At 37.8% G+C, this 13,257-nt stretch overlaps 1 protein-coding gene across 6 annotated transcripts in view; it reads right to left on the reverse strand.

Annotated features, from left to right (window-relative positions):
• The window catches only part of FCHO2 (FCH and mu domain containing endocytic adaptor 2), a 92,570-nt gene that overhangs the window by 10,646 nt on the left and 68,667 nt on the right, over positions 1–13,257 (reverse strand). For all 6 annotated transcript variants that reach the window (XM_074533283.1, XM_074533281.1, XM_074533285.1 and 3 more), the window contains 6 exons: positions 9,503–9,614; positions 8,745–8,900; positions 7,694–7,826; positions 4,691–4,890; positions 2,594–2,658; positions 50–214 (listed from right to left, as the gene is read on the reverse strand). In XM_074533283.1, the coding sequence (XP_074389384.1) occupies positions 50–214; positions 2,594–2,658; positions 4,691–4,890; positions 7,694–7,826; positions 8,745–8,900; positions 9,503–9,614 (831 nt within the window). The remainder of the gene's footprint in view (positions 1–49; positions 215–2,593; positions 2,659–4,690; positions 4,891–7,693; positions 7,827–8,744; positions 8,901–9,502; positions 9,615–13,257) is intronic.

Raw genomic sequence — 13,257 nt, forward strand, 5'->3', positions numbered from 1 at the left:
AGAGAATATACAACATTAATTTGAATATATAAGCATGTCAGTGTCTTACCAGTGGCAAATCTCTTCTTAAGAAGGGAAAGCCGATAGCCAGTGCCTACGAGTTCCACATCTGCTCCTGAAAGGGTGCTTCCTTCACTGATGAATTGCACTGCAAGTGTTGCTGGTTTACTGGGTCCTCCTGAAAGCTCAAATTTTGCCCTGAGGGATCCAGAGCCTATAAAAACAAAACTGAGAAGCTGATTGTTTTGCAAAAACAAAAGGTTCTCTCCAAATTTTTAGTAGTAAGAAGTGAAACTAATATGGTGACCTCTGACATCTCTTCCCAGTGGCAGTCCTATATACACTTTCAAAAGCGGTAAGAGTACAAGTCTGTTTTATCCAATAGTCTGCAAGACTATCCAAAACGTGGGTATCAGCCTGGTAATCACTTACTAATCTGATTGGTCCCTATAATAATTTATACTTGCTGGTCTCTAAGTACTTACTACCATCTATCTTGTGGTATATAGTATCTGATTGATAGAGAGGAGAAACTACCTGTTTTTCACTAGCAGAACATTTAAGAGTTGTCATGATCAATATGGATGAAAGTACATGAACAAAAACATTGGAAGAAATGAGGTTCTACAGTAATGCACCCAGAGGACAGAAATTACTGTTTCCAGTAAAGACAAGGTCTGATTAAATACTTCTCATAAATTTCAGTTGATTTTTTTCAGAGACAGTGGTGAAGTGGTATCACTTTGATAGTATTATAAAGCAATAATAGATTTATATAGATTTCTGTAGGCAATGAAAGGCATTTTTAAAATCTCCTCATTGCTACTACTTTTTAGTTTTAAAACAGGTCTTTCCTTGCTCTTGCAAAGTGTGCTGGGAAAATGAGATTTAAATTAAAATTAATGGAATAATTTTACTTTAAAACAGCTTGCTATTCCTATCAATAAGAACTGCTAAATTACAAGGAAAGTTAGTAACAGAAATGGTACTGAGCTAAAAGCAGGAACTAAAAGATATTGTTTCACACAGTAGCTTGTTCTTCATAAATTTAGCTTAAGATCAATTTAATTTCTTCAGTAGGTCTGCCTTATTCAGTAAACTGGAGATTCTTTCCACTCTAACTATGGAAACTCATATATTCAAGTGCTTTGAAAGCTTGTTCTGTGTTTTATCTCTCTCCAGCTGACGGATCACATAATGTGTTGGACCATAAAAAGCCTCCTTAAATTTTATCATGCTGTCCACCAGGAGAAAAGACTTGAAGACACTTGTGCTGACATTGACAGTGTTTGTGCAACTTCTCCTTTTGCTTCTGTAAGTGCAAGATCAGCACATTATTGCTTTCTCCTGAACTGGGAGTACTATACATGTTTATACACAAATAAAAGGGGAGGAAAAGATGGTGGGAAAAGACAGCAGAGGCAGTGAGATATGTGCAACTCTGCTGTCAACATACAAGATGCAAACTGGATCACTAGCAGATCACTGGCAGTCAATTCTGTGCTGTACTGCAGGTGAAAAATTCCTCTTCATCTGGCTGCATTTGTGTTTCAGTATGATTTTTCCTTTTAAAAAAAGTCACAAAGTTCAGAAAAGAGAGGGGGAAAAAAAGGGAAGAGGGCTAATCCAATGTAGTGAAGACAAATGGCAAAGAACTGTGAGATTAGTGAAAGACAAAGTACACTAGACTAATCACCTGTGTTCAATAAAATTCTCTCTGATTTTCTTTTAATGATAACCACAACTTTGGAGCCTTTGCAGGAATAGAAGTTGTCTTCTCTTTCTATGGTTGTGGTTTCTATATAAAACCAGTAACATTTACAGGCAAATCTGTGATTTCACAATCCTCTTCACTAAATTCTTAACAGGATTAAAGGCCTTTCCTTTACATTAGCAGTTCATTTCTTCATAGGGGCTTTGAGGACAAAATGTTTTAGCTGCTCTACTACTTCACAAATATACTGCACCTGCAGAGACTGCAGGGGTTGTGACATCAACTACAGCTCAGAGAATGGCACTGGGCAGAGGACAACTATTGGTACCTTATGCAATATTGTATAAATTACCACTCTGAGCAGATGTGCATAGATTAAGTTTTTCCTGGAGTCATTATGGTCAAAACCAAGACTCAAAATGTTGGTCAAGAATAATATATCTAAACTCAGGACTTTTGGATTTTTTGTTTTTACCCCCAGTTCTTCCACTTACCTCCTTGTAATGTATTTAAATTATCTATGTGTGGAAAGACACAGATATTAAACCTATTTTCATTTGAGTAGCTGCTCACTTCCAAATTGCATGAACGCAAAAATTTCCTATTCTATCTAAACTGTATTTTAGAACTACTAACTGTTTTCAGGGTACTTCATTATTGTCCCTTATATAGCTAATAATTAAATGTATATTTTGACATCTCAGTCATAATGGAATCTCTCAGGAGGCAATTAATTGAAAAGAATGTGAACTAGTAAACAGGCTACAGCATAAGAAAATGTGTAAAAAAGAATGAGGAGGGCATAGAGGCTAAAATAATCACCTGTTTACTGATAAAAATTGTCTGTACAAGAAAGCAAAACAAAAGAGTTCAACTTGCCTCCATTCTCAGACTTCTCTGAAATGCTAGATATTTTCCAACATGCTTTCATCTGGTCTGCATTCCTGTAAGAGAATGGTAGGCTAGTTACAAACTACTGGGTTTAGAACTTTATTGCCTTTGATTTACACTGGTATATTACAAACATTTTTAAATGGAAGCCCATAAAAATATTTGCATATTTTAAGGTAAGTCTGTGGAAAACTACAGGAGGAAAAGAGAAGGGTGTGTCTGCATCACTCCAGAGCAGTGAGCTCAGAAGAACATGCTCCATTACACATTTTACACAGTAATTTTTTACACATTTAACACTGTCCTGTGTCCTCACCTATGGCTCCAAAATTCAAACCCCTCTGCCAGTCTTAAAGAGTAAGTTATTCTGGAAGCTATGCCTTGATGCTTCATGATGAAGATAGAATGGGGAGCAATGTCGACTGTTCTCTCCTAAGTGAGAGTCCCGAGAGCATGAATTTTATTCCATTTCCATTCTAGTAAAACTCACTGGCATTAGTAACATTCTGTTCAAGCTAACTTCAGACACTGTAAAGGGCAGAAAGGGTACCAAGAGCTGACAGGGCATTTTAACTCCTGAAGGAGTTTCTAGCAGTTGCATTAAAGGAAAGTCAACAACTTAAAGCTGTGAGCAGCATGAAGTGCTGATAGGTTTGAAATTCCTCTTGCCACTGATGTAGCAGGACTGAAATGCTCACATAAGTAGCACATATGGTAGCATTTACTCACAGGAAGTCAAGCTATAGAGACCTTTTTTCCTAAAAAAAGACCAAAACCCCAACACCCAATCCACTAGATGGAACAAATACTATACCTGCCTGGGACATAACTGAATTTTTTACCTTTGGTCAGCTTGCCAGGCTCAAAATTCTGGATCTTGAAAGTTGCCTACATGAATTCACTAATGCAACTGTCCCTAAGCCTTCCCAGCTAAAACTGCGTGTTCCTGGTGTTCCTGCTTTCACTCCAGATTTTTTACAGTGGGTTTGTGGAAGAAGCTTAGGCAGGGAGACCAGCTTCACCACAGTGTAGTAGTGTTGTTCAGATAGGATACTAAACATGTTCTTGTTCAAAACAAGCTTACAATTTGGTTAAAAGAACTGTTTCCTTAAAACACCAAGTCAAGAAGGATTCAATCCTGGATAGAATTTTTTCCATTTTAAACTATACTCTATTACTACATTGTCCAATAAACACCTGTAAGTGTATTGCCTCCAGAAACATCAGAATCCACCCAAATAAATGCATCATGTTTATTTTTCTTTTAAGCCTTGCTCTGTAAGGTAAACTGATCTATAAGAAATAAGGTTAACAGAGCCTAACTTGCTTCAACTTGGTGTTCTTTGCCCTCTTCACATTAAAAAGACCATTTTGGGAATAAACAGTCCAGGATTTATGTTACAGCTGGACGAGTATGTACATGCTGTACAGGCACAGTGATTGAATTCTGCTCACATTTGCTCCAGGGCTGTACTACTCTGTCTAGTCTCACTACCATCCGCTTGTTTCCACAAACTTGTAACATAATTTCCTACTGCTTATGTTACACTTTGAAGTGCTACTGTAAATGCAGGCTCAGAAGGTGGTGGCAGGTAGTCTAATAATCTGCATGACACTTAAATTGCAAGATGGTGCTACCCGGCTCATGGAGAGCTCCTCAGTTACTCAGATTTGTTTTAAAACTATTTCCATTAGAAGTTAATTTTTATGTTAGAACTATCAGGAAAAAAACCTGCCTTTCTGCTACTTTTTCTATATAATCCCCTTATAAGAATACATTGTTACACACACAGAGAAAATATTTTTTAACCTCTTCAAATTGCTGTATTAAAATTGTCTATTCTATCAGACAAAAGAAAGGAAACATTGGAAAACTCATAAAGGCTTGTATTACTAGACAGTTGGGATGGGTACTCACTCAGTTTATGTGAACTGGAGGCACGTGATCTCTGATTTAGACTACAAAATATCTAGACATTTGATACTACACATTTTGCTATTTCTTCCTGTGAAATTTTTTAGGCTATGACACTAAAGAATGCACCGACATGCATCTGAAAACATACTGAAAAGAATTAATATTACCATTTTGCAGGTGGAAGTGACTGCATGTTTATTACTCCTCCATCTACTGGTACCACAACCTGGACATTAGACAGCATACTAGGCACATTCATAGACTCTGGATTGTATTTATAATCCACTCTCACATCAGTAGTGCTAGCATCACATTTCCAGTAAGTTGCAAGATTCAATGGAGTGGACTGTATGCCATTTGAAGATACCTGTAAAAGAATAAACCATTGAAAACAATTAAGATATCCACCTTTTGGGCAGAATTAGGGGATGATGGTAATTAAGATAAGCCTCAGTGCTGACAAAATATCAAGATAACAATTGACCTTTTAATCACTGAATTTGGAAGACTGCTGCCTAAAGGAATTCCTGTTATTTTAATTTTAAATTAAAATACTTGAAGAAAAGGTTTGAACTCCTTCTGGCCTATGAGGCTCCTTCCTGCTTTTTAATAACTTTTTGTAAGATTTGTTTTTCTTGTGTTCTGCCTTAGGCAAGATGCATGCTTACAGCAAAATTACTTCATCCTTAGCAGTTGTGTGCTGTGCCAATTCAGCTGCCCAACCAGGGAGCACCAGAGAACAATACCTGTCATTGTGGGACAGGCCGCCAGCAGAATAGTTCTAACCTCTTCAAAGCATTATTTTCCTGCTGCAGGAGTGCTGAATGCTGCTTCTGTAGCTGAGCTCATTCTATTGTGCTGATGCATCTCAACCACCTTCTCAATCAGTTGGAGCAACCTCCTATGTCCTGATGCCTCTGGCCTTTTTTTGTCTGCCCAAAACCATTTTTATTTGTCTGGGTTTCCACATGCCAATGCCTCATTTTTACAAGAACACATAGTACTCATTTCAGCAAAACAAATGTTTTTTCCTCTCACCTTTCTCAAGAAATTTGTGTGCCTAACAGGCTTTTTGCAGGTTCAGTATGCCAGGATTTTAAACCACACTAGGCAGATGTGGAAACTACAGGTATGAACAGCTGGACTATTTTCAGCGTTTTTCAGAGTAGTTTTCAGGGTAATTTTTAGGGTTTTTTTGTTGCGCAGACAGTTGTCTCAGATGTTCAAACATTTCAAAGCAGGCCTAGAAAATCTCTGTTTTCTGTTTGAGGTGAGTATGTCTTGAATATATTTTATTAACAGCCAGAACATCATCTCACTGATGAGCCAAATGGCTGAAGTTGACAGAGACCTCCTGGAGGCTGTCTGGTCCAGCCCTCCAGCTCATGCAGGGCCACCTCCAGCAGGCTGCCTAAGCTCCAGACGACTTCTGAACACTTCTAAGAATGAAGACTCCACTACCCCTCTAGGCAACTTGTACCCAGTGCTCAGCCACTGTCACAAGAAAAATAGCGGTTCTGGCCATTCAGAGGGAATTTCCTGTGATTCAGCATGTATCCATTGTCTCTGATTCTGACACTGGGCACCAGTGAAAACAGCCTAACTCTGTCTTCTCTGCGCCCTCTCTCAGGTATTTATACATATTGATGAGATTTCCCTGAATTTTCCCTTTTCTCAGGAGTACCAACACTCTTAGGTTTTCTTCATGGGACAGACACTCCAGTCCCACCATACACAAAAGCATCGCCTTCGTGGCCCTTTGCTGAACTCTATCTAGTCTCATTAGCTATGAACGCAGAAATGAACAGAGCACCCCAGGTGTGGTGTTACCAGTGCTGAGTGGAAGGATCCCCTCCCTTCACTTAATAGCAATACCTAGCCTAATGCAGCTCAGGAGACCATCCAGGAGAACATCTGCTGCCTTTGCACATGAGCAGCGAATTGTTTTGGCTCATGTTCAATATGGGCACCCACAGAACCCTCCGGTCCTTTTCTGCCATGATAATTTCCACTTGGTTTCCCCAAGTGTGCCTCTTGTTGAACTTCATGAGGTTCCTCTCAGCCCATTTCTGCAGCCTGTTGAGCCCCCTAGGGAGGGCAAAATAATCCTCTGGTTTATCCCGAGGGCCATCCCCATTTGGTATCATCAGCAAACTTGCCAAGGATTCATACGCTCTGTCCCATCATTCATTAATTAAGTTATTAAACTGTAAAATCAATATACCCCCTGGGTGTCAGTTCACCTCAGCATCTGCTCATCCAGCCTGTTCTTCATCAGCTTCTCTAAATGGATTCTGTGGTAGGTGGTGTGGAAGGGCATCCTGAAGGCTGAGCAGACAATATCTATCTACGGCTCTGCCCTCATCCACAGGGGAAGTCATGTCACCACAGCTGTTTGTCAGCTTGGTCAAGCCTGACTCACACTCAGTAAATCCATTCTGACTACAGTTGTATTTCTCATTGTGGGAAATCAGAATGTCATATATTCTCAAGACAGAATCACATAATGGTTTGGGTTGGGAGAGACCTTAAAGATCATACAGTTCCAACCCACCCTCATCATGGGCATAGGCAACTTTCACCAGATAAGGCTGCTCATAGGCGTACCCAGTCTGGCTTTGAATACTGTCAAGGATAGATGGGGAAAACAAAATGTCTCTGGGAAACTTGTGCCAGTGACTCACCACCTACTGAGGAAAGACTTTTTTCTTAATATCTAATCTAAACCGACTCTCTTACAACTGCAAACCACGTATTAAAATTTTTGAGTGACAGCATCCAATTGCAAAATCAAAGACAGTCTGAGTACAAATGACAAGAAGTTCCCATCAAATTTCTTAAAGGAGAATTTGACTTTGCTGACAAATATCAAAAAAAGCAGTGTTTGAAGCTTGCCTGTAGGATTGACCTGAAGCATTAGTAAGCTGAAACAAGCCCTGTATCTTAGGCACTGACAAGAAACATAATGTACTAAGCCTGGGCAGAGTCTGTGCATTTTAAGTAGAGATGAGGGATGACAGTTCACCTCCATGCTGCCAGATAAAGAATAATTCTTTTAATTTCTGAGTATATATATAGTATATAAATATATTAATATATATATTTATATAGTATATAGTATATATATACTATATATATATTAAAATCTTCAAAAGGATTAAAGTGTTTACCTGATACTTTAGAACATCCACGTTGTAATAGGATGCAGATGGATTCTGCTCTGATAATTTCTTGAGGTAGACAGTTATAGCTTGCATGTTCATCCAAAAGTCTTTAGTACTGGAGTCACTTTGTGACTGATCACTACAAAGAAAGATCACTAATTAGGGGTGAAATATTACACCAGTCATGCAAGAATACCAGACATTTTAACCTTTTTTGGCAAAATATGCTTTTTTCAGTATAATTCACTTTGTCAGATACATGTCTGCTACATTTCAATTATAAACTGTCATGTCAAACAGTGACTAAACTTAATTTTGTATTAATTATTCATTACATTAAGTATGAACTAACAAAAGGAAATTAAACAGAAAAAAATACATGCATATGGTTTGATTTATTATTTTAGTAATTAAAAAAGTACAGCATTAAAAAACATTTAGCTTAGTGTTGAAGTAATTTCTCCAATAAATGAAATAGAAGCTACTCAATTTAAGTGGTTTTCTGCTAAAAAATTCCAGCTTTTCTATTTTTTTAGGAATCAATATCTCCAAGTGCAATTTCAACAATTATCCTACTTGATCAGCAACCTTTTTTTTCTACAAATTCTTCCAAGCATGTTGCTACACATCTGAGAGACAGTTATGTCAAGAATCTGATTAATGTAATGATTCAGCTTTAAAATACACTAGTAGATGGCAAATGAGATTACACAAATTTCCTACTACTTGTTTTCCATTTAAGCCTACTAGTTCATAATTAAGTTTTACTATTATTACTACTGTGTAAAGAAATTATTTATTAAATGCATATGAAAACACAGACACATTTACAAATTATTTCTTATGGCTCCTGTTACACTCAGCACAAATTTTAATTCCAGTAGTCATTGATATTTTTAATAGTGGCAGTGGAGAGAGAGAACTAAGCTGAACAAGATTAATTCAGAAAATTAAATTACATGTAATTCAACCAACCAGGCTGCAAAGAATTCTGATTTACATACACAACAATTCCACAAATTATGTAGCTTACAATTATGTTAAAAAAATAAGAAACCTGTATACAAGTTGTGCATTTGGAAGAATCTGCTCTAGTTTGCTAGTGTTTTTCACCCTGAAGCAGAGCACAGCAGGAGATGGGTTGCTGGTGAATACTTTAATAATCCCACTTGGGAATGATATTGTCATATCACCAGTAATCTTCACAATACATCTAGAAAAGAATAAAAAATCAGCTTCATTGCAACTCATTTACTGCCTAATTTTAAAGCAAACACTGTAATTTCATGATCTTAATTTAAAACAGAAAATCAATCTCAAATGAGGCCAATGTGACTAGTACTGCCACTTTCAGCTTGGAAGTAAGATGAAGTAAGAAATAAAAAGATTTAACTGCTTAAGCATACAGTAGTCTTGGATATTTTTCAAGCTTTGAAAACATGACAATATGGCTCTGCCTAGGCAAGGCCAAAGCAGCATAGCAATGGATGTCACAGGGAAGGAAGTGCTTTCAGCTGCACAAAATTACATGTAATACCTACCTGACAATGATAAAAATCCTTGTCATTCTCTGTGCTGTCACTGAACACATTTGTGTAAAGCAGGTATATATGAACTCCTGGCAGGACCCAGGCCATTACAGAGCAATAAGCCCCATTCATACCCAGGGAAAAAAACCCCTTTTAATTCCCCTTCTAATGCATACTCATTCCCCTTCCCCACGAAGGGAAATTTCATTCCCCAGTACGAAAACAGACCCATTGTCTTTTCTCATTGTAACTCAATACATTCAACACAACTCATTATTTAACTAACTTTGTGGGATCTGCTCCTTTAAAGTAGGCGTTAACAGATTCAGTAAGAGCTACTGCAACAGGCAAGGTGTCCTGGTTTCCAAGGCTGACGGGGCTGGGACCACGTGAAACACCTAGAATACATACAGTGTATAAATTTAATTTTCAAAAAGCTTAGTAGATTTCAGAATGGTTGACTACATCTGTAATTTTCACAAGAGTTTACACCAACATCACAGTCTCAATGGAGGTATCACTTGTAAAGTGTGTAGAAATAGATAAACATAGTACAGTACAATAGCACCACCAAAATGCTGCTCAGCAGCATAAGAACATAGGTATGACTATTGGTATGACATTATGTAAACAGACAGAAGGAAATACATGAGATAGAGGAACACAGCATTAAAATGGCTACTGGTGGGGGTGAAGTCAACAGACCCAAAGCAAATTGACCAGAATGCTTTTAAAAAAAGATCCCTTACTGTATGCTTTTTTATATGGAAAAATGCATGATAAAATGGTGACAGAAATACAAAGAATTCTCTTACAGTAAAAATGAACTTAAATGCAAATTCATCAATATTACCCCACATAACTGAAAGGTTTAACATTCTTTTAACATTTTCAGCCAACAAACATTGCAATTCCCAAGCAGAAATTGTTGGAGAAGTCTTCACTTGTTGCTTGTGCCAACACAACACAATTCCAATATACAGCTATATCAACCAAGACCTCATTTGAAGGCTTTTTGAAATGTGCATATACAGTTGATGAAACAGGTTTTCATGGGATTTCATTTTTCACAAATTTTCTACATGTGTATGGAATATGAAAGACAATAGTGGAAGTTTCTTTTTTTTTCTTAGTGCAGCAGTGTAGTAGATAGCTTCTTATGTTTTTTGTACCATGAAAAAAATGGTCTGTATCACATAATATTACCTATCACAAGGGAGGCACAGTCTTTATCTTTTCATAAGCAAATTGAAAAATTTCTCTTTCATACCACAAAGGAGAGACAAAATGCTTCTGTATAATATTGCCCATGGCAAATTAAACCTACTTACTCTACGTGGCTGTCCTTTTTGAGCTCTTTCAGAAGTAAAAAGAAAGTTGGGACCTTCTCTTCACAGAGCACCTAATATCTTATATTAGACCTTAAATTAAGAGACAAGTGAATGAAGTAGTGACAGAAAGACAACCAAAGACAGGAGCTAGTCTAATTCTGCTACCTCATACCTCTCTCTCCATTACAATTTCTCACATAAGGTAGTAAAACGTTCAGAGTGCTTCTCAGTGCCATAAAAACAGTTGTGCACCACTTAGGCCTCCTTAGATCCAAAAGATATAGTCTAAAATGTTCAAAATCAGAAATTCTTAAACAAACTAATTAGTATGATTCTGGCTAAAAACCACTGATTTATTCTTTTTTTCAGCATCTTGTTTTTCTTTATTCTTTCAGACAATACATGGATCAAGATTCTGAAGTTTTTTCTGTCCCTGAAAACTACCAATAAAAAGCTGTGATTCTCAATAGTCTCAGGAATCCAGAAACCATTATTTCAAGAGGCAAATATATGATAAAATTATGAACTGTCAATTACTTGAAATTCTGTTTGGTGAAATACTGAACTCCAGAATTATTCTTCACTAAAATCAGTGTACCTTCAATGAATGTGTCACGACAGTTGCTGAGCTGTTTTAATGTCTTTTTCTGCCAATTCACTAAGGAACAACAAACAATTGTAGAGCAAAAGGACTACCTTGTATACAGGTATATCAATTATTTTAAAATCTTTTACTTAATGGCCTTACGTACATTTTTATAGCAATATTTCAAAAATTATGCAGAATAATGCAAACATATTCTTTATATTCATATTGATAAAAGACAAACACTGTTTGCTTGACTGAAAAGTGAAATTTATTAGAATAAATAAAATGCTTTTAACTTTTTTTCAGGGAACACCAAAGCAAATATATATGTATATACATTTCTCTGAGACCTATCTGGGGAACCACAAATGAGATCACTTCTCTCTTCCTTACTCTGCTCCCACTGTTCATCACCTTTTGACTCAAAAATCTATGCATTCTCTAGAAACCAATAAACTGAAAAATAAATAAATTACTATTCATTCAACAAGGCCCAGTGCTGGTCCTGCCCTTGGGTCACAGCAAGCCCAGGCAGTGCCACAGGCTGGGGCAGAGTGGCTGCAAAGCTGCCCCAGGAAAAGGCCCTGGGGGTGCTGGTGGCAGCAGCTGAGCATGAGCCAGCAGTGCCCAGGTGGCCAAGAAGGCCAATGGCATCCTGGCCTGTGCCAGCAATGGTGTGGCAGCAGGAGCAGGGCAGGGACTGACCCCCTGTACTCAGCACTGGTGAGGCCACACCTTGAGTACTGTGTCCAGTTTTGGGCGCCTCAATTCAAGGAAGACATTTTGGTGCTGGAGCACATCCAGAGAAGGGGAATGGAGCAAGGCAAGTGTCTAGAGAGTAAGTCATATGAGAAACAGCTAAATGAGCTCAGTATGTTATGCCTGGACAAAAGGAGTGACAAGGGGGAGCCTTATCACTCTCTCTACAATTGCCTGAAAAAGGGTGTAACAAGGTAGGGGACAGTCTCTTCTCCCAGGCAATCAGCAACTGGAGAAGTCAAAATGGCCTCAAGCTGTGCCAGGGGAAATCCAGGCTGGATAACAGCAAGAATTTATTCACTTAGCATAGGCTACCAGGGAGGTGGTGGAGTCATGATCCCTGGAGGTGTTCAAGAAATGACTGGAGTGCTTAGTGCTTTTGTTTAATTGACAAGGTAGTGATCATTCAATGACTGTACTTGATGATCTTGGCAGTCTTTTCCCATCCTTCATGATTCTGTCATTTTATCATATGAAACAAACATAACTGCTTGTCCTGATGCTGAAAGTCAGCAGTTTTGAAAGTCAACAGTTTTGTTGCCTTGCTGCTGACAGTACAATTCTTTCCAGCAACATTCAGCTTCAGTGTTTTCTACACCTGTTGTGAGGTCTCAGACAGAAGGGAAGTGACAGAGATGCATGAAGGTATCCTAACTTCATCTCAGACTGCAGCCCAGATCAAGGCTCCAGGTCTATCACCTTTGGTATTGATGGCAAACCTGGCTTAAATGCCCTGCTACCTGTCTCAGCCTGATCACCACTACTAGCTCCTGAGCTGCGCTGACACAAGAACTAGTAACAACCATGCAAACGGTTGCACTGACACTTTCAAAGTGCAGACCAAAACTGCAGAACAAAAGACTCCATCACTGGTCATTAAAAGGACAGCTAAATAAAGCTGATAAAATGGTTTTAGTTCAGTTTAGGAACAAAGATCCAGACAGTTTTAATACTGGCAAAAGAGCTGTCATGAAAATAAAATTTATTGAAAAAGTACAGTCTTTATTATGTCTGCCTTCTAAGATCCATATTATATGTAAATATAGAAACATTCTCTTAACACGTGTTAGGAGAATTAGGATTGTCAAAGTAAAAATATATTCACTTTACTTGAAAGGAAGTAGTAATGACAAACTGAAGAACTGAGGCCAAATTTCAGCTTGTTTATGGAACAGGGAACTGGATAGACAGAAGATAGCATTATATAAAAGTGTTTACATCACGTTTTGGTCATTTCAGCAACACAGAAATGTTATGTACTTGAGATGTCAAGCAACTTGTATGTGCCAGATACCAGAAATATCTGGAGAGACTTGTTTCAAAAGAAATACAATTTTATTAGATGTAGTATATTAGGATGAT

Source organism: Zonotrichia albicollis, chromosome Z (genome assembly GCF_047830755.1).
Source record: "Zonotrichia albicollis isolate bZonAlb1 chromosome Z, bZonAlb1.hap1, whole genome shotgun sequence".
NCBI classification, from domain to species: Eukaryota; Metazoa; Chordata; class Aves; order Passeriformes; family Passerellidae; genus Zonotrichia; species Zonotrichia albicollis.